This window comes from Ornithodoros turicata, chromosome 1 (genome assembly GCF_037126465.1).
Source record: "Ornithodoros turicata isolate Travis chromosome 1, ASM3712646v1, whole genome shotgun sequence".
Taxonomy (NCBI): domain Eukaryota; kingdom Metazoa; phylum Arthropoda; class Arachnida; order Ixodida; family Argasidae; genus Ornithodoros; species Ornithodoros turicata.
In genome coordinates, this window is record NC_088201.1 from 52349328 (window position 1) to 52371864 (window position 22537).

The 22537-nt window shown below is 43.5% G+C and overlaps 1 protein-coding gene across 1 annotated transcript in view; it reads right to left on the minus strand.

Moving 5' to 3' along the window:
- Window positions 1-1978: 1978 nt before the first annotated feature.
- LOC135378254 (zinc finger protein ZFP2-like) overlaps window positions 1979-22537 on the minus strand; it is a 30272-nt gene continuing 9713 nt past the window's right edge. The window contains exons 4-9 of the mRNA XM_064611229.1: window positions 20135-20380; window positions 13296-13368; window positions 12999-13201; window positions 10626-10874; window positions 8003-8560; window positions 1979-3307 (exon numbers count right to left, since the gene is read on the minus strand). Coding sequence (XP_064467299.1) covers window positions 2958-3307; window positions 8003-8560; window positions 10626-10874; window positions 12999-13201; window positions 13296-13368; window positions 20135-20380 — 1679 coding nt within the window. The 3' untranslated portion in view covers window positions 1979-2957. The remainder of the gene's footprint in view (window positions 3308-8002; window positions 8561-10625; window positions 10875-12998; window positions 13202-13295; window positions 13369-20134; window positions 20381-22537) is intronic.

A 22537-nucleotide genomic window follows, 5' to 3' on the forward strand; every position in this document is an offset into this window, starting at 1 on the left:
ACATATTGTGCCTAAAGTATTATGTCATGATGCAAGTAAACTACTATACCAAAAGAAACTGATGGATGATGCATTCTAGATGCTTTATATATAGTCACTATGCTTGAACTGCCCACATGCGTTTGAGAGATAAGTCAGCTTACTGATAGTGGCTTTGTTTGCATTGGAATGCATCAAATTATCTGTGAGTGACACAGTTAGTCTTGTGCAGCAAGACCCATTCAAAACTTAAAAGCTACCTATTATGTGAATTATTGCAAAGTAATCAAGAAGGTAAATTGACAGCATCAAAAAGAAATGCATGCATTTTTGAAGGCTGATTTGTTACCACATCTTGCTCAAATTACAGCTTATGTTGTAGCAATACAGGTTACACATACAAAACAAAGTCGTAAACATCTGTATTCCACTAAGCATTTCAGCCATGTCAGCTGGGCTGACATTGTTTTCATTTTGTCCCCTGAGTATTAACAAGCCTTCAATTACTTTAATGTGACTTCAATGTAACTTCAGGACTTCCAATGTGGTAATCTACCATGGTTTGTTATAGTACAGCTCTGTATCTAGTTTGGTGCATTCAATTATTGGGTACACAGTTATGGTTCTTGTAGCATACCAGTATGAGGTACATCGTCATGGTTGCCATGTGACAGCAAAAGATAAAACTAATTTCTCACACCTCAGTAACATCTCATAATTAAAAAGAACAGTACGCACCACTAGAATGGTGAAGATAAGGATCTAGGCCCAGTTTCACCAACACCGATTAATATTTGAACCAACGCCAACGTTCCCTTAACTTGAATTTAACACTTAACTCTGCTTTATTAAAGGAAATTTATTGTCACTGAAACATTAATTGCGTCACCAACTAAAGCTTGTAAAGAAGAATTGAAAAGAACTTCCAAGTTTTAGCAACCCTTGATCTCTGTTCAGAGTTAACCAGCATTGGTGAACTGAGCCCTAGCAGTGTAAAGTGTTTAGCAGAGAGGGTTATGGTAGATGCCTTGTTCAATAGCCAGAAAATTCCCAATTCAATGTCCATATTATTGAGCAACAACTGTTACCGAGTTCCAAGAACAGTGTTATACCATAATTTCCAGGTGATAATGTGCACCCCCCAGAAAACGTGCACCCACCAAAACATCGATTTTTAAAATAAAGGTGAAAACCAACATAATAATCGATAGTAATAATATTTTTGCCATGGTGCTCAAAAACAGCCAGAGGGCCTTCTAAACACACAGCATAAACACAGCATAAAACATGCACGAGTTCAGCCAGTCAGTGCTTATGCTCAGAAAATAACAAAGCACCACGTTGAGATGGACTATCCAATAATAATTACTGTAGGGGTGTGCGAATATTTGAGTTTTCGAATTCGAATCGAATATCAAACGCTCGAACTATTCGATTCGCGAATCGAATATCCAATATTCGATTTTTCGAATATTCTACTATTCCACGAATATGAACGATGCAACCTGAAAGTGGGCTTCACCTGATGCTTCCGTGCATGAGGTGAAGCCTGCTTTACGAAATTGCCCTTGCTGCAGGACCAACACAGGCCAGACGGTGTTTAGTTTAAGATAACGTTATCTAAACTTAGTTTTGTAGACATCGTCTGTGGAAGGGATGGCGCCCCTCAAACATACAGTTTAGCGGTGCCGACCGGGGACTTTAACTTGATGTTTGTGAGGTTGCCTTTAAAAAGTTGGGACTCTTGAGTAATGACTACAGACCACAAACAAGAAGCGGGTTTTAAAGATGCCCTTTATGTCTAAAATTTCAGCAGTGCAACCTCCTGGGATGAGAGCACAGGAACTAAAGGATGTTCATGGAAAAGCTGAGGCAGGATGCAAATTCGTTTGTTTCACAAATGGCCTGTGGTTCTCTGAAACAATTACAGCCTCATCCGTATAACATGCTACTGCCTGACATAAAATTTTGAAATGAAGGTAACCACTCCAGTACTCCAGTAAGTGTAGGCTCACCTGAAAAGCAAGAAGCACTCTGATGTAAAATTAAAGCGTAGGGACTTTAAACAGAAGAATTGCATGTTTCTCTTGTGACAGTTAATGCCAGAAAAATTACACTAAAGCCATGGGCCACAAAATGGAAACTTTTAGTGCGAAAGTTACACATTGTAAATTTTGCATGAATATTCGATATTCAATTCGGTATTCTGAATTTTTCCCCCCATTCGATTTGATATTCGATTCGACTTAAAATATTCAGATTCGCACACCCCTAATAATTAGTGATTTTACGTGACAAGAAAACGTTTGACAACTGTGAGTCAATGCTGCCGTGACAGGAAGTGCCATGTATAACATGCACTGTATAGCATGCAGGAGGGGCCCGGAGTCCAAATTCATATGCGTATTATATGCGAGAAATTACAGCAGTTGCTTTTCACAGGGCAAGTTTCCATGATCCTACAACCGAAAGGATTAATCGACGATACGAGTGTGTCATTCACGGTATGTTATAGCATGGAAGTGGTGCGCTACCATGGTGATATTGTGCTACCATTATGATCTCATTGGACACACTTGGTGACACTATGCAGTGACTACAATTTAGTAGTGATAACAAGCCACTTATCAGTGTGACACATTTATTTAGTTACACATTATGCCATCCACCTACCTGGCCGTTGATCTTTCAACTGAAGGACTAAAGTTTTGTTTCTTAGGTAGCACTGCAGAATGTTCAATTTCAATTTTGGCAGAAACTCAAATTACACAAAGATGATGCAAGATAGGCACAGAGCCAAAACTATTGACACTGCTATTGAGATTGCAAAACATTTTATGCTAAGGACGAAGTGTAGCACATCATGCTATGTTGCTCATTGAGCAAGAGGCACAAACAGCCAGAAATAAATGGTAAAGATTTGGTGGGGGTGGCTAGGCATTCAAAGCGAGATTCAATGTTGCAATATACTGAAACTATCACAGTACCATACTACTAACACTGGAAGCGCCCTGCTCAATGATGTGCTGTGAAGTCTGTGTGGGCACTTGGTGAGACAGACACTGTGCTACACTGTCTTGAAGGATACAGCAGGAATCAGATGTAGGAGTCAGAAATAACAGCTGCTTGTCAGAGAGCAGCTGAAGCTGCAGTGGCTCCAAAGAGCCCTGGGTTCCCAACACCTGAACAAAAGCTGGCGCCACATCATTTCGAGTCTCTGTCTGTAACTGAACATCTTGCGGCACTGTGGGCAGTTGGTACATGATAGGTTGTGGTGCCTCACCGATGACTACAGTTGAGCTCGCAAGCCCAACTAGGGAAGGACTACCTAGAAAGATCAAGTGAAAATTGATAAAGAGCAGTAGAGCAGTAATACTGGAAGCAGATCGGAAACATTTCGTTTCAAAAGTTGATGTGGCTGTCAATACCTTTAATACGGAATCCTTTAATACAGAATAAACGGTTATCTCATGCTTATCAACCTGTTTGCGTCGGCTGTTAGATATTTCACCCTTTCCTGTAGACTTTTTAGCGCTGTGCATGCCTGCCAACCTGTTGTTCACTGTTGGATGACTAAAAGATTTAAAAGTCTAGTAATGCTGATCACACAATTATGTGTAACATCCCTTTTTTTTTGTACAATTACTTAGTGGCTACATTTTTTTAGACCCTAGAGTCCCTCAGTTTCACTAGCACTAGCACTAGAATGCGGTTGTGTCAGCAGTCTGACATTAGTCACTAAACCAGGCAGTTGAGAATTGCTAGTCTAAATGTGTTACATGCCTCTACTTTTGTGAAAATCTAGCTCTGACGTTTTTTAACTAGGAGTGTGCGAATCCAAATACTTGATGTCGAATCAAATATCAAATCGAATGGAGGAAAAACTCTCGAATACCAAATGAAATACCGTAATTTCACGCGTATTAGCCGCGGCTTATGCGAAATTTTTTGTTTCTAGCGGGCGCTCTGCGGCTTATCCACCGTTGCGGCTTATCTGATTACTATTTTTCCTTGGTATTTTCCCCACAGCACCGCCCTGCCGATGCACGAACAGTACGTAACAGGGGCGCGTCCACATTCGAGTAGATTGACCTTCCTGGTGTCTTCCGGAAGACCTCTGACCCAGCGATCCATGAAAAACACGCAACACGAGCACAATCCGATCTGGGTAGAACACTAGAACTGAACCCCCTCTTGTACACCATGCCATCTCCGGAGTATGGACCACAGGGTTTATGGCCTTCTCTATGGTCTCCCTTGTAGCACAAATCAGTCGCGTCGTATTGCCCGCGGCTTATCTGCCAGAAAATTTTCAAAACGTTCCTAAAAACAGGCCCTGCCGCTTATCTGCGGTGCGGCTTATACGCATGAAATTACGGTAATCATGCAAAGTTTACAATACATGCTTTTTGCACCAAAAGTTTGAAATTTCTAGCCCATGGTTTTAGTGTAATTTTTCTGGCATTAACTGTCACAAGAGACGCATGTAATTCTTCTGTGGGAGGCCCCTACTCTTTAATGTTACATGACAGTGTTTCCTGCTTTTCAGGCAAGTACATACCAGGGTAATTATCATGGTTTGAAACTCTCATGTCAGGCAGTGGCATGTTACACAGATTAGGCTGCAATTGTTTCTGAACATCCATAGGTCACTTGTGAAACAAACGAATTGGCGTCCTGCCTCAGCTTTGTCGTGTACGTCTTTTACCTTCTTTGCTGGGGTGTGTGTGTCTTGCCTGGGGAATTTACATTGCTTGAATTTTGAACGTAAGGGACATCTTTATGACAATCTTTCTGTTCCTGGACTGTAGGCATTATTTAAGGAAGTTTTTAAAGAAATACCCCACTGGCACTGCTGAACTGCACACGGGAGGGACGCCGCCCCTTCCTCAGGTGAAGTATGCACAGTAAACTTGGGTAAACATTGTCCTAATCTAAACTACAAACCGTCTGTGTTGGTCCTGCAATTTCGTAAAGCAGGCTTCACCTCATGCAAGGAAGCATCAGGAAAGCCCACTTTCGGGACGTGTCGTCCATATTCGGCGAATAGTCAAGTATTCCGAAAACCGAATATTTGGTATTCAATTCGCAAATTGAATACTTCGAGTGATTGATATTCGATTCGAATTCGAGAACTCGAATATTCACACACCCCTATTTTTAACATGAGTTAAGACATTGGGAGATCAGTCCTCCCTGATTTTTGTGAGAGCAGTTCTAGGGATATACGTTTATATCTACATTATTTATAACGAAAGGAACACATACGTGACGGTTCACTCATACTGTCCCATGACAAAACTCCAACGCAATTCCAATTTTCATGTTATATGCAGATGTAATGTGTTACAGAAACAACAAATCAGAAAAGATTAACTGAAAACAGAAATTCGGATTATTAACAATAATTTTTTTACTGTCATTTCATTAGAAATGAGGGAAACCGGGCATCAAAGGCACAAGCCTGACAAGGTGTCTGATCCCTTGGAGTTTGCAGGCGTTCGTGATAGTCGCAAGCTAAGGAATAAGTGAGCAAATTGTGACCATTAAATCTACAATGCAATGAAGACAGAGATGGTACAGGGACGATGCTGAACTCCCAAGATTTATTGCAGCAAAACATGGGTGTAAATGCCCCCTTATCGCTGATACTATATATTGATATCGGTACTACAGTTGAACCTCTATATAACGAATTTGTAAATGCTGGCTCTTTGTTTCGTTAAATCGAGGTATTCGTTAAATGGAACACGCGAAGTTAAACAAAGATGGCCGCCGCACTACCAGCGCCGCGCGTACCGCAAAACGTCATTTGTCATAAAACAGGTACTAAGGTAAGAAGGGCACAAAATATCAAGCTTTATTCATTACATAACGCTAGGTAATGCGTAATTTGTGCACAATATCGTTCTGAGCATTCATAACCTTCGTAACTCCTGATGACCTCGACTGCTTTCTCCTACGCGATCGCGTATCGAAGTTTCTTGGTTGGTTCACTTGCACTCATGACGTCCGGAAAGAACAACCGTACACCGCCGAAAAGAACGAGAAACGGGTACATGTCACGTAAACGTCTGCGCCGATGGAACCTTGAACGGCAGCGGCATCATGCCCATTTTACCACCGTCAGCATCAGCGGCGCGAACAAAAACAAGTAATGAAAAGGCACAAAACCGCAACGTACTGTCGTCTTCATCAACACAAGCAAATTAGACTTCGCGAGATGTCAGCAATGCGTGTTTTCTTGTCCGAAAACAGGTGCAAAGAGACCCTCGCGCCGGTTTCGAAACAGCGTCGGCGCAACGATTACCGGCGGCGGAGACGCACATGTCGGCACGCTCGTGCCTACAGCACGTGACAACCGAAGTAACCAACGAAAACTCGCGTAAGGACAACAGAGAGGGAAGGTTTCTCCTCCTTTTCTTCGTGGTGAAGGGGAAAGACACGCGCAGAAGAGCCCAGAGATTTCGTTAAATAGAGGTGACCAAACGAATGTATTTCGTTAAATCGAATGCAAAAATACATTGGCGTCTATAGGGATGCGTTCGTGCAACGGAAATTTTTCGTTAAACAGAGGATTTCGTTAAATCGACGTTCGTTATTGAGAGGTTCAACTGTACTTTCATGAACTTTGAAACTTTGGCTATTTAACTGAAGCCATGAAAACTACATTGAATGCTGTATTCAACAGGCTAAGGTAAACAAAGCAAAAGAAAAAAAGGAAAAGAAACAAAAACAAATCTCAATGTCTGTTTTGGTTTTGTTGATTTGATTTTGGTTCTGGGGCCCTTTTTGTAATTTCTCCTAGCTTGTGGTATCATTGCAAAAGGGGTAGGACCTGTTGTCAACACCGTTGCATATTTTTTTACACTTGGTTAGCTCCAGTAATGCCAGGATATACAGAGAAACCTTACTTGAACTCGGTGAGTTTGAAATCCTAGTTAATTTGAAGATTTGCTGTGGCCTCACATTTATGCACTTAAATCTAAATCCCTTAATTCGAAATAGCAACACCTCGCAACCTACTTAGTAGACAAGACTTTCCGTGGAATCGCCTGGGACTTAAGTTACACACTCGCCAGCAGCAGCCACATCAGCAGCTTATTCTCCTCGCCTTTGCCTGTTTCCTGCTGTTAGTTGTGAGGTCCCTTGCCATGAATTTCACTTTGTGTCACCGCACCGCTGCGACCATGGCTGCAATGTAGGCCATGCCGAAGTACAAGACCTCCATAATAAAATAAAAAAGGTAGCCATCATTGTCACAGCAAAGGATGGAACGCACTGAAAAACACACTTGGCGTATGCATTTAGTGTGCTCCCGTGCATGCTGGCATTTTTCAGAAGTGTTAGCTTCAATTAAAGTTGCGCACGACTTTGTTGAAGCGAACAGCATGCGCAGCGACCCGATACGCCATCTTGAACAACCTGTTACTTCCGACGCCAGTTACTGCACAAGGTACACTTGAATAAGTGCTTTGCTGCTACCTTAGCACTCTTGCACCCTCCTACTTTCCCAATAACAGTATTATTCTAGTCAACTTGTCTGGGTTCGCTCAACGCTGAAAACCGCTTTATTGAAAGTTTTTTTTTTCCCGTCTATGCGACTTCAATTACTGTATTTACTCACATAATTTGTGCACCCCTAGTTTAGCACTAAAAATGACAAAAAAAAAATCGCGTAATTTGCGCACCCACGTTTTCGCGCACGTATACAGCAGTGACAGCGACAATATCAGCTCTACCGAGAGCCTATAGGGCAGTCATTCTAAAATCTTGAAATTTTGCGTAGTTTTAAATATCGTAACCAACGTGCCCGCGCAATCTGTGCGCCCCAAACTTTTCCCGACTTCTCTTTTTTTTTTTGAAAAAGTGCGCAAATTATGCAAGTAAATACAGTATCAAGAAAAAATGGCTAGGAAGCAAGCGAGCAGTCAAGATTTTACAAGGATGCAACAGACAGTTCCCTCTTGCAAGCTGCATCCCGTAAGATGTCCCTACAGTGCAAATACATAGTAGTAATTACCTGTACAATCTTGACCCATGACAACTTCAGCGCCTTTCTGATCACGCAGTGATGCCCCTGCACCGTGCAGAGACGTAAACGTAGGCACTGATGATGTTGATGTCGTCATCACTGAAGATGGCAGTCTCTCGTATCCTTGAGTCTGGTTCGCTTGTATAGTATACGGTAGTGCCTGAACAGAGGATGATGACTGAGAAGTCGCTGGTGCCTGTATGTATAATGGTGGTGTCTGAGTGGATGGTGGCACACTAGGTGGTGACTGAGAAGGCATCTGTGTCTGAGTGCAGATATTTGATCTTCCGCCGTCCTGCGTATCCCCCAATAGCAGCATAGCTTGGGCAGCTGGCTCAGAGTTTTGGTTCATACGGTGTTGTCTCAGATGGGAATGCAGAGAGTCTTCACGTACAAAAGTGGACGGGCACATTGTACATTTGAATGTGGCTTTACAGCTTGCCCGTGGACCACTTGAAGAAGTGTTCCGTACACCTGATTGGGGGTCGGGATCAGATGGTGCCTCTTGATTCGAATGCTTTGACCGCATGTGACTCCTCAGGTTGCCTAAGAAAAAGTCGAAATAATACAACTGTCACTGGTACTATATGCTAGACCTGCCCACATCATTTTGCTTGCAAACTTTTGCCAACAGGCCCCTAGATTTTAGTAATGTGACCATAGTCCCCCGACACCCCAAGGCAGAACATCTGTGGTGAGGGAGAATATGAGGTGAGGGAGAGCCCAAACTCCATAAGCTCGGAGTTCAATTGCGTCATTATCGTCAGCGCGCAATGCATGACCATTACAAGATTATGCTCCCACCGAAGCAGCTTGATGAAAAAAGCGGCTTCAAACAACTCGGGGGGGGGGAAGCAGGGAGGCTTACGTGTCTGTGTCATCCCTGATTGTGGTCTGCCTCAGCAAATTCTCGTTGTTTTGATGAGAAAAACGTATGCAAGCAGGCTTTGCTTAAGACAAAGGCTTGCGTGTTCCTTAAGTACCGTCAACACCTGATTCACTGGGACGAGATGCTTCCCCTTCGTTCAAAGCCTCGGTTTATGAACGATTTTGACAATTATGAACGATGATGAACAAGAGTCCAGCTGATTAAGAGACCCGGAGAGTGTGGTTCGGGGAGTGGGGAGCTATCAGTGAAGAAACAGAAATGATGTCGCATATGGATGCTTATCGGTACATGTAGTACCCTACTGGTACCTGCACACAACTCTCCTGAGACCGCCATGTTGCCCTATTCTAATACACGTATGCCAATGTTTTCTTTGCTGCATTAATTTTTTTATGCTGAGTATGACTTCCACGATTTTTTCAGTAGTTTTCGCACACGTAAATGTGACGTTTGTCAGTTAGGTAGACAACAAGCTACATGTGCAAATGTCACATAAGTTTATCCGCACGCACCCTGTGTTTCTTTCTTTATTCTGCAGTTCGAGACAACATGACAGAAATTGAAGAACCTTGCCTACACTCTGCATCTGCCCATAGAGTATAGTGCACCTTCAGGGGCCTGTCTAAAGACGGGGGCCTGTCTAAAGAGAGCCCAACGTAGTGTCACAATGTGTTCCATTTCTTCCACACAACTTATTTTTTTCTACTCAATATCAACTCTGCCACAAAATATATCTAATGGTATGTCTCTCTATTGTAACAGAAAATTGTCAACACAGGTCTTTCTTATATGAGCATTCTCTTTCTACTTTACAGAATTTTTATGACAACACCATGGGTTATGCAGCCAGGTGGGCATCCTGTTGGACGACTTATTACCTAAAATTCATTAATGGACTTATTAATTCGCTGTTTCCGCAGAAATGCGAGGTAGTGCAATTGCCAGTCACGATTTAAATCCACCCTCTTTAAAAAAAAACTATCCTGAAATGAGCACATGCTGAAACCACGCACCACTCGAGTGCAAAGCTGAATGCGTTGCATGCCACGTGTTTTGTGGCGATGGACCCGATTGCAGTAGGCGCTGATCCTATGGCCAAATAGACCGTTTTCCGGCCCAGATAAGCTGAAGCTGAAGCTGAAACAATGTCGCTTCTATACTTGAGGAGTGCATAGTTCTGGTTTCGGTTCATTTGCGTATCAAAATTTGGCAATGTATGTCACATAGTACGAGCTTGTTTCAGGATCTTTAAAAAAGGTAGATTCAAATGAGTAGATTCAAATAATGATTGCCTCCAATCCTGCTGTCTCACATTTTTCAAAAAATATCTAATTAAAAAGTTCATTAATTCAAAAAGTAAATTACTCCGTCTTTGCCAACTAGTCTTCCAGTAGTTACATGCGCTTTCTCACAGGATGTCCGCCTGGTCACATCACTAGCCTGCAAAAATGACATCAGTGCTGCTCTCACAGATTTTTTTTAAAAAGATACGTAGAGCATTAAAGCTACTCTGTATTTATGTGCTATTTATCCCTTATATACCTGGCTCGAGTGTTCGAAAGCCCATAGAAGGAATCCAATCCAAGTCGGATCAAACATTTCAGTCGTCCATTTCGCTGCAGCTTTAACAAAATAGCAACACTGGGACTCCAGTCGACTTCAGAATCTCTGAATGAGTAAAACAATTATTATAGATGCCAAGTAAGATGTCACAAAACTTACTGGTGTGCTTTGCACTATACGGGCACAGGTTGCACTTGAAATTCCGTTCTGGCGCATGGGTCCGTTGATGACTAATGAGTGCTCCCTTGCGATTGCACGAGTAAGAGCACAGATTGCAGCGTAGGGGTCCCCCTTTGTGCGACAACGTGTGCAACTGCAAATCTCGTTTCGACGAGCACAAGAAATCGCACTCTGAGCAGCGCACCTGCGGCGTTGAGTGCATCAGGCGGCAGTGGGATGCTAGATTGCCTGCACATTGACATGTGTGAACCACAGTTGTAGATAGGTCATGACCCTAAACAAATAAGTTGAACCTCATTATAGATATTTTTTTAGGAGGCCGTTAAGAAAAGGGGGGGGGGAAATCACATTAACTGAAAAAAAAAGTCTCCTCACACATGTATCATGAATGCTGTATGATAACAGGCATGCAAAGGAAATGAGCAGTAACTCGTAAGAAAATAGACACCCATAGCAAAAGCACAGTATGCAAACTGGGGTGAAGGTAGAACACAGCTGTGCTCCATGAAGCTTTGCATTTTTATTACTTGTGCATGTTTCTATGATACAGAGAACCTCTATATAGTGAACCTGCATATAGTGAAAATATGGATATAGTGAAGTAAACCTGTGATCCCAGTGTGTTGAAAACCCAACCATGAACTATTGATATAGTGAAGCTTTTAGCGGTCCGACCAAGAAAGGGGTTCTACTGTTCCATACTATCTACTGTTCTAGGTTCTATAAAGAGGTTCTGCTGTAATCTAATAGAGAATGTTCCAGCAAGATCATACAGTGCAATTCCATTAATTCAAAGTCTCTTAATTTGAACTGACACTTGAGTCCCGTCAAAGTCACATGCTTTAGTGGGGGGAAAACACCCGGTGCTTCGAATGCATGGAAGTGCACAACTGTTTATTCAAACGAGGTGTATCCAGCATCGTGTTGCTGGCATATCAAAGACATGGTGAGCTTGTCAGAGCACGCCATGGTATGTGTTGCACAAGCACATACGATGCTGCATCAGCACTGGATATGAAACACTCTACTTTTCCTGCTAAGAAAATGCTGATGCTGCACTAGAGCTTGTGAGTAAGTTGAAAACGACATTGATAGAGCCACGGCTGAGGAGACTGATGCATATAACCGATTATTTTCATCCCCGAGGTGTTTTGATGCATTGGAGTGCTGAGAGGATGCAAGACAACAATAAAAAAAAAAGAAATACAAAAAAAAAAAAAACGAGACCGCATGGACAGGGCACTACTTTCAACAAATAAGATTTATTGACAGACACACAGCTTTTTATGCAGACTAACACGACTCCTTTGTCAGAGAGAAACACATGCCATGCTGACAGACGTGTTACCGCTCTTGTGCATTAAAAGTGAGCCAAACACCTCTCTATCATGTCTTCCACTCATCCGCAATCTAATCTGCGTGAAAATGTTCAGAGAAGTTTAAATATTCGATTTTATTTTCGAATGTCACAGCCCCTTACCTACCAAGCTGTTGTGGGTTGTGCACTTGAATTTGTATGCTGCAGTACAAATTAAAGCGCAAGATGGCACAAAATATGAAAGTAAATACAGTATTTGTATTCAAAAACTTCTATATTCGCACACCTCTACTGTAAATGATTATTTTGGCATATGAATGAGCCTCTTACATTTCCAACACTGCATGACTACAAATCTGTCGCTAGACCTAGCGGGCCACGACGAGTCTCCGATGCAGCTAGCATGCGCTGCCAGCGCATCAGGCCCTCCCCTTTGGAGCTATATTCCCCTAACTTTGAACTCACTACTGCAACAAATCTTTGCTCGCCTTCAAGTTGAAGTTAAAGGTATTGCACTGTATAAGTAGGACCTTGTATTTTATGGTTATATACCTAGAGCCTGAAGTTTTCAGGAAATGTTTTTTCCAAATTCGGGGGTAAAAATCGGGGAAATAAACACATGCTCCGTATTCGTGCGAATCCAGGTGGGAAAACTCCCACTATGCTAAATTCAGACAGAAATCGGGCTCTATTATACTCAAACGAATTTTACTGGTTTGTCACAAAGGGTGATGTAATTGTGTTTGCTGCCAAACAAGCTATAGTGTGTGTTCCTACAGATGTTTCAGTTTCACCTTAAAGTGGCAACCTTCAATTCGGGGTGCAAATTTGGAGAAGAGTTGGTTAAACCCTAAAACTTCATGCTCTAGTTATTCCCGGTAGAACCAGTTTTTAAACCAAATTTGCATCATCGTCACTTCAGGTAGAACCGCAAAAAAAAATCTTGAAAATGAACTTGGCAAAGTGCCAATTCAGCCACCAATACAGGCATTAGAGAACGCTAAGCACTGGATGTCATGAAGGACATCACTCACTTCGCACGGCTGTCCTGTAAGAACAGTGTGTGCAGGCGTAAGGCTTTTCACCCGTGTGGAGACGCTGGTGCCTCTTGAAGTCTGTACTGCTCTTGAATTTTGCGGGACAGTGGGTACAGGCAAATGGAGCATCCCCTGTGTGGGTCCGTAAATGCACGACAAGCTGGCTGCTGATGCGTCCAGCAAAACTACACAGCTGGCACCTGGACACAGAAAGGAAGGCATGCCATCTTTGGTACCCATGTGGTGACCATCCAGAAGCCATGCATGCTCTATGCAAAAAACAGGGGCGCATACTTGAAGGGGCGTTCATTTGTGTGGATGCGCTTGTGTATCTTAAGGCTTCCCCTCTCAGAAGCAGTGTAGTCACCTGAAAAATTGAGCAACACAGAAGGTGTTTGTGGTGTTCCACAGTACCCTCTACAAAATTCTCTTTGTATATATTGTTTCTCTCACTTCAGCGTCATATGAGCACAGAACTTAAGTTTTAACATTGGCAGTCATAGCACGGTTACCATCTCTTTTTCATTGCTGTGAGGTCAACAACTGTCTTTTGCATCTCGCGTTACTTCAACATGTTCCAATTCGGTATGCTTTGTTTCGGAAGCAGTCATTGGTCCGACTTTTCTGCTGTTGTGCATGGTGTTGTATGCATGGTAGTACCAGGGTGTCAAACTGAACCCAAACCTGAGCCCGAACCGAAAACTGTACCCGAACCGAAATTTTCATGACACTGTTGAACCCGAACCAGAGCAGAACCCTAAAGAATAATAGCGGTAACCGGTTCGCAACAAAACGATTCGGACGTAAAAGAAGTCAGCATAAGGGTTCCTCTCAATCCCTGAACGAAGACACATTGGTATCATCACGCGTCCATATCATGGATTTAGGAGATTTTCACCTCGCAGTCAAACGAGGACATAGGAGTATAGTAAGTATACTTTCAGTGTCTTTTTAATTCGTTGAAGCGCAGTTGTCCTTGTGAGCGCCGCGGCACGCGCCCTACGCACGCGCTGCGGTGTCTACTCTTCAGAGACGAGGCGCCACGCGGACAAATGAAACAGGAATGGAGTAGGCCAGTCATGTAGCTCTATAGGACGAATATGTGATTAAGTAAGCACCCAACATTTCCCTTTACACGTGAGCAGTAAAAATTAAACAAGTCAGAAACATCAGACAGGAGAAGGAACATACACAGAATGGTGCCTGTTTGATTGGTCGTGGTTTGAAAAGTAAATGCAGTTCTGCTTATTGGTAGTGCAATTGTGTCATGACACATTGCCTTTGTTGCAGTCATGACGCTGCCCACCTCTTTGAGGCGAACAATGGCGAGGCCTTTCACCACCACCACCGCCGCCACCACCACCGCCACCACCACCAGCGCTAAAGGGGGAGTACCTGACCGCTAAGAACGTCAATACAGATAACAGCAGTATGCTATTAGCCACGCATTACCAGATAAAAGCAGTTTTATGGAACATATAAAGTGGAAGCATTGAACCGGTTCGTGAACGGGTTCGGTGCCACGAACCGGTTCGATTTTTGGCGTGGCCGAACCGGAACTGAACCGAAATCAAAGCAACGCGAAACCGAACCGAACCCATATTTTTTTTGGTTCGACTCCTTGGATAGTACCAAAGTAGAATTAATGAAAGTTTAGGATGTTTCGGTTTCTCAGCATCATCTTCAAAAGTTCCACTCTGTAACTCAGGAAAAAACTGAAACTATGATGTTTGATGGTTCTCTTAAGAATTAGTGGAAACGCATAATGTTCACTGACAGTATTTATATTTTCTGTCACTAGCTTTGAGCAATGTCACTTTATATTATAAAATACTAAAACGAATAGCATTTTTTGTCTGCAGTGGCACTTTCAATAAAATCTAGCTACCGAATTTACTCGCATAATTTGCGCACTTTTTCTCCCAAAAACAGTCTGAAAAGTTGGGGGTGCGCAAATTGCACTGAAACGTTGGTTACGATATTCAAACGACGCAAAATTTCAAAATTTTAGTCTCTGGTCATATAGGCTCTCGGTAGAGCCGATTTTGACATTATCACTGCAATCCCAAGAGAAGTACCCAAATACTGCGCAAATGCTGACGGTCAGGAGGCAAGATGCCTGCCCACTACTGCCCGTATATCAGTGAAATGCATAGAGACGCTGCTGGAAAACGCCGCTAGCCGCACTTGACAACCGAAAGCACACCCTGCTCGCCCAACTTTGTCATGTTGTGCTGAAAGGTTTGTCATAGGATGTTTGTTTGGCGTTTTCTTTCTGCGTTTTGTAGCTTGAGCTACAGTATCATCCATTGCTTCAATGGACCACCCCGAAAGTGTGTGCAAATCAAACAAAAGCACTGCAATAACTTCAGTAGCACAGACGGTGTGCGAAAAGCAATGCCACGGTTGCTGAGACGCGCGTGTCAGATATCTGCGCGCGAAAACGCGGGTGCGCATATTACGAGATATTTTGTTTTCGTGTCATTTTTAGTGCTAAACTAGGTGTTCACATTATGTGAGTAAATATGGTATAGTAGCCGAAAGATTTCCCAGACCTGACTGTGACTGGACAAATTATACGTCTGAATAATGCAGCAGTTTGAAAAATCCAACAATCACTAAATAAAACTTAATTTCACCTCAACTGCACTAAAGATGTCTGTAACTGTGCTCTGTCGAATATCGCTCCAGCGTCTGATGGTGTCATCATACACATTTAATATGGAAGCCGACACTGAAGATTTTTGTTTAAGTTTAATTTGTACAAGCTTTCGCGTGGAGGTGGAGTGAAGTGGTGACACACATAAGTATATATAGTATACACGACTAAACACACTGCTGTACAAAGAAAGGGAAGAGGAGAGGAGATACGGTGCCACATGTCTGTGTACAATGAATAGCTGGGCAGACGGATAGGTGACCTCTAACCGTTTAAGAACAGTAAAAGGTGTTGTTATGAACAAAAAGGCTCGCCAACCTAGTTTCGCGGAAGGGGGGTCAGGAGTATGGGAAACGAGTGGCCCAGAATGGACAAAAGGGAAGGTTACGGATTATCTAACGGAGTACCAGATGATGACTGAAAGTGGGGATTCAAGAATTGTGCACAAATAAATGTAGATATATAGCTACTAAATTTACATAAGCGGATATAACGAGCCAGGACTAAGATTCAGACCATTTGGTGTGAGACACTTGAATTGCGAAATTAAGTAGGACTCTCTATTCTTACGTTTAATGTCGGTGCGGAACCCAGATTCTAGCAATATAATTTTCAAATCAGTTTCAAAATCGTGATTAGGTTGATTGAAGTGAATGGCGACAGGAGTTTGGCGGGCATTTAGGATATCAAATTTGTGGCCATAAAATCTTTTTCTCATTGTGTTGAAGGTTTCACCGATGTATTGTGAATTGCACTTGCAGCAGAATATCAAGTAACAAATATTGGGTGAATTACAGTGGAGTGAATGACGAATTTTCAAACAGAAGTCACCCAAAGTGCTACGGGCAATGGTTGACGGCGCGATAAATTTACAGGTCTGGCACCGTGTACTACCACAGGGATAACAACCCGGCGAGCGCTTCATCATGCATGATGACGTGAGGATGTCGCGCAAATTTTTCGATCTACGTAATGCTACTAATGGGGGAGTGGGAAAAATTTCCTTTAATTGCTCGTCAGCATGTAATATATTGAGGTGGCGTCTAAGAATGGAATTGGTATTGACAAGTGATTTATGATATGTAGTGGATAAAACTACATTACTTAAGTCCTCTTTGCGTTTCGGGGTGAATAAGGACTCCCTGGATAGGCTAGATGATTTGGCAAACGAGTCATGGATGAGTTCAAATGGGTAATTTCTTTTTTCGAAATCAGATACCATTTGCTGAGCATGTTTTACAAAATCAGTCTGATCTGAGCAGATTCGTTTCAGGCGCAAGAACTGACCATATGGAATACTCCTTTTCTGGTGATTGGGATGATAGCTTTCATAGTGGAGATATTGGCGCTTGTCCGTTGGTTTCTTGTATAGTTCAGTGGTCAGCCTACCAGATTTACATGACACTGTCACATCAAGGAAGTTGATGGATGACCTTGAATAGTTACAGGTAAATTTAATTTTGCTATGCAGAGAATTGAAGTGATCAAAAAATGACTGCAGAGATGCCTCATCACCAGACCAGAGGACAAAAATGTCGTCGATGAACCTGAGATATATAAGTGGCTTACGGGGGAAAGAATTGAGGGCTGAGTTTTCAAAACGACCCATGAATAAATTGGCATAATTAGGTGAGACCCGGGAGCCCATGGCAGCGCCACGAATTTGGACGAAGTGTTGATCGTTGAATTATCCTTAGTTGCTGACCACTGCATCAAACACATCGCACCCCTTCTCCCATCCTTTGTCAAAGACACAAACGATTTCCTTTCCAAAATTAACGTTGTCCATGACCATTTCAGTAACCATGCTGACATTTTGTTGGCAACAATGGATGTCGTTTCGTTATACACTAACATTCCCAATGACGAAGGTCTCTCTGCTGTTGAACACTTCCTTAATTCTCACCCTTCCGATATTCTTCCCATGCCCACTATCATCCCCCTTTTAGAACTAGTTCTTAGCTGTAATAACTTCGTATTCAACGATCAACACTTCGTCCAAATTCATGGCGCTGCCATGGGCTCCCGGGTCTCACCTAATTATGCCAATTTATTCATGGGTCGTTTTGAAAACTCAGCCCTCAATTCTTTCCCCTTAAGCCACTTATATATCTCAGGTTCATCGACGACATTTTTGTCCTCTGGTCTGGTGATGAGGCATCTCTGCAGTCATTTTTTGATCACTTCAATTCTCTGCATAGCAAAATTAAATTTACCTGTAACTATTCAAGGTCATCCATCAACTTCCTTGATGTGACAGTGTCATGTAAATCTGGTAGGCTGACAACTGAACTATACAAGAAACCAACGGACAAGCGCCAATATCTCCACTATGAAAGCTATCATCCCAATCACCAGAAAAGGAGTATTCCATATGGTCAGTTCTTGCGCCTGAAACGAATCTGCTCAGATCAGACTGATTTTGTAAAACATGCTCAGCAAATGGCATCTGATTTCGAAAAAAGAAATTACCCATTTGAACTCATCCATGACTCGTTTGCCAAATCATCTAGCCTATCCAGGGAGTCCTTATTCACCCCGAAACGCAAAGAGGACTTAAGTAATGTAGTTTTATCCACCACATATCATAAATCACTTGTCAATACCAATTCCATTCTTAGACGCCACCTCAATATATTACATGCTGATGAGCAATTAAAGGAAATTTTTCCCACTCCCCCATTAGTAGCATTCCGTAGATCGAAAAATTTGCGCGACATCCTCACGTCATCATGCATGATGAAGCGCTCGCCGGGTTGTTATCCCTGTGGTAGTACACGGTGCCAGACCTGTAAATTTATCGCGCCGTCCACCATTGCCCGTAGCACTTTGGGTGACTTCTGTTTGAAAATTCGTCATTCACTCCACTGTAATTCACCCAATATTTGTTACTTGATATTCTGCTGCAAGTGCAATTCACAATACATCGGTGAAACCTCCAACACAATGAGAAAAAGATTTTATGGCCACAAATTTGATATCCTAAATGCCCGCCAAATTCCTGTCGCCATTCACTTCAATCAACCTAATCACGATTTTGAAACTGATTTGAAAATTATATTGCTAGAATCTGGGTTCCGCACCGACATTAAACGTAAGAATAGAGAGTCCTACTTAATTTCGCAATTCAAGTGTCTCACACCAAATGGTCTGAATCTTAGACCTGGCTCGTTATATCCGCTTATGTAAATTTAGTAGCTATATATCTACATTTATTTGTGCACAATTCTTGAATCCCCACTTTCAGTCATCGTCTGGTACTCCGTTAGATAATCCGTAACCTTCCCTTTTGTCCATTCTGGGCCACTCGTTTCCCATACTCCTGACCCCCCTTCCGCGAAACTGGGTTGGCGAGCCTTTTTGTTCATAACAACACCTTTTACTGTTCTTAAACGGTTAGAGGTCACCTATCCGTCTGCCCAGCTATTCATTGTACACAGACATGTGGCACCATATCTCCTCTCCTCTTCCCTTTCTTTGTACAGCAGTGTGTTTAGTCGTGTATACTATATATACTTATGTGTGTCACCACTTCACTTTGTACCTGAGGAAGCGTGGACCTCCACGCGAAAGCTTGTACAAATTAAACTTAAACAAAAATCTTCAGTGTCGGCTTCTGTATTTTATTTATGTGATCTACAGGACTTGACTCCCCTCTTCGTATACGCACATTTAATATGGTGACAACGCGTCGAAAACAGCGACATCGTACCAACTGAGCGCCGGTGCCGAAAGCATCAATATATGCATCAATATACTTGTACAATACATGCCCTGGGGAAGTTACATCTTTAGGATACCCTTTTTTGTTCCTGGGCTGTAGGCACTATTTAAGAGTCTTAGCTTTTTGTAGGCAACCTTCCAGACATCAAATCAGAATCCCCCACTGCCACCGCTAAAGTGCACACGGAAGGGACGCCGTCCCTTCTTCGGGCGAAGTATGCACAATAAACTTGGACTAACGTTAAACTACAATCTGTTTGTGTTTGTCCTGTAGCGTGAACAATTTCGTAAAGCAGGCTTCAGTTTTGTAGAGCAGGCTTCACTTTGTGCAGGAAAGTGTCAGGTGAAGCCCACTTTCGGGAGGTGTTGTCCGTATTTGGCGAATATTGGGTATTCGATTCGAATTCGAGAACTCTAATATCCGCACATGCCTAAAAATAAGGGATTCCGTGAAATTCTGTGCGAAATGAAGGATTCCGCAATTAATCGGAATTCGACTCGGAACTCGACTAACCAGATTAACCAGACTAACTCGATTAATCAGAAGGAAATTCGGAATTTTGTGCAATTTCGCAGAATCGCGGAAAATGGAGGGCCTTAATCATACATATGTTCAAGTACTAGTACCACTGACCTTGTTCACAAGTGTCACGTGTAAAAGTTTCAACTCCGTTTCCCACTTCCTTTGCAGTGTAATAGGATGTGAAAGTTTCGTATAGGTGCGGCCGCCTTAGTTGCCAAAAATACATACACTGGTCACAGGAGAAAGGTTTCTCGCCCGTGTGCATACGTCTATGGCTGTGGAGTTTATCCCGCCGGCTGAACCGCATGTCGCAATGGTCACAGGCAAAGGGGCGCTCCCCAGTGTGGGTTCGGCTGTGCCTAGTCAGGTCTCTCGTTGAAGGGGTGCGGAATGAGCAGCCTTGCACTGAACAGCAAAGCAGTTGCTGTAGGTCTTGCTGTCCAGTTCTTTTTCTTCTTTTCTTTCCAGGTTGTTCTAGGAAGGAAAGAAAATTCTCAAAGTCAGAAACGGTGCAGAATACGCTTTTGTCATATCCAACTATACATGTACATGTTGGTACATGTAGCATGTACCTATATTTCGAAGTATTTTAATCCAACAGCTAGTTAGCACATTGTGTGTCACAATGAGCATCAGACTGACATTGGTAACTGAAACAATCTTCATACTCCTACTAGAGGGAGGAGGGGGGGGGAGGAGTGAAGGATGCTTCCATTCCTACTGACGTACTGTCATCAAATCCTGTGATATTTTTCGAGGGTAATTACTTGGTGCCTACAGCTTGAGCAGTACTATGCAACATTGCCGATACAGAATACTATTTGGACAACAACAGCAACTTTATTGTGAGGTGACGAATGGGGAGTTTCATCGCCAGGGGCAATACTCTACCCCATTGCTAGTGGTGATGCGAGGAGGAATGAAATAATGAGCTCCTTCCCAATAAGGATCAAAGTCCTATGGTGTCCAGAAAGGTGAGGAGAGCTTTGAGGGCAGAGCGTTGGTGGGCTGGATGTGGCCAGGGACCAAGCAATTTTGAGAGAGAAAGGGGGAGAGTCCAGCTGGTTAAGGGATCCAGAGAGTGCGGTTCGGGAAGGTTGGTAGTATGGGCAATGGAGGAGAATGTGCTCTAGATCTTCTACAGCACCGCAGCGACAGCACTGGGGAGCGTCCACTTGTCTCAAGCAGTAACGCCACTGCACTGTAAAAGCCGCATCAAAGGCGCATTAGATGAACCAATGTGGCATCTTGACAAGAGGTATGTCGAGGCGTGCGGAAAGCGAGCGCTGGATCAACTCTGCTCAGCATAGCTGGGGGAGAATGTCAGTGGTCCATTGGCGGGAAGCCAGGGGAGTCACAAGGCATCAAGTACGGAACACCGCTCTTCTCAGCAGCGCAATACGCATCCGTCTCTGAGACGAGAAAACTGCTTCTGAGGCGCTGTCGGCCTGTTCATTCCCTTCGCCACCGCAATGGGCTGGAACCCACTGGAGAACCAGCCTGTGCCCTGCTTCATGGACAAGGCTGTAAGCCATTAACACATCCATCACCAACGGTGCGGATGAGCCTCGGATGACACAATTTTCAATGGCTTGCAGCATAGATGTAGAGTCAGTGAACACAACCCATTCCCACGGAGTAAAATCTACGATGTGCTGCAGAAAGTAAAGTATGGCATAGAGTTCCGCAGCTGTGGCTGAGGTTTGATGCGAATGGCGACGTCCTTCCACTATTCCTTCGGACGGGATGATGAATGCCAAGGCAGACTTGCCATTTCGAGATGCATCATCGGTGTATGCTGCGGCAGAGGTAGAAAACTTTGCGTCTACCAGAGCATAAAAATGGGCTCAAAGGACTTGAGGGGGAACCTGATCTCTTCGTTCCAGGAGGTCCGGATGACATACGAAGGTGGGTGGCACGGGCAGAGACCAGGGGCCTTCCTGCGGTGTGACGTCCTTAGCTATGAAGCCGGTGAGAGTCTGGTGTGTCCTCTGCGCTACTCGATAGAAGTCGCTTTCAGGGCGGTATCAAATTTTCCTGAGGACTGGGTAAAGGGGAATGTGCGCACACAAACGTAGGAAGTGCCGAGCCGTTCCACGCTCACGGAGAACCTTCACCGGGAGTTCACCAGCTTCAGCCAGGACTTGCAGTGTTTCAGCCATTCTTGGCACGCCAAAGTAGTGACTAAGGCTTCGGGCAAACAGTGTCCGAAGGGTATTTAATGACGCTGTGGAAACACTGTGCAAGATTGGAAGGCTGTAAAGCATGGTCGCCCTCACCAAAGCCGCGTGAACAGCTAGGAGGGAGTGCTGATCACAGCAACATCCTAAGTCAGAAAGGTATTGAACTGCAGGAAGCCACCGCTGTACTTTGGTTTCAAGGTGCTTAATGTGGCGAGCCCAGTGCAGGTCCGAGTCGAGTACAGCTTGGGACAAAAGTTTAGGGAACACGGCATCTGCGTATTTCTTCATCGAAGCGGCCCCCTGCTAGCTATCAGGCAGAGATCGAATAAGAAACGGGTGGCTGGCTATTCCACCCATCTCTCAGTATGTGTGTCCACTCCTGTTTGCTGATAGGTTGTCGCTCCATTGGAGAAGTGCGACACCCTGGTGTTCCGTAAACTTTTGTCCC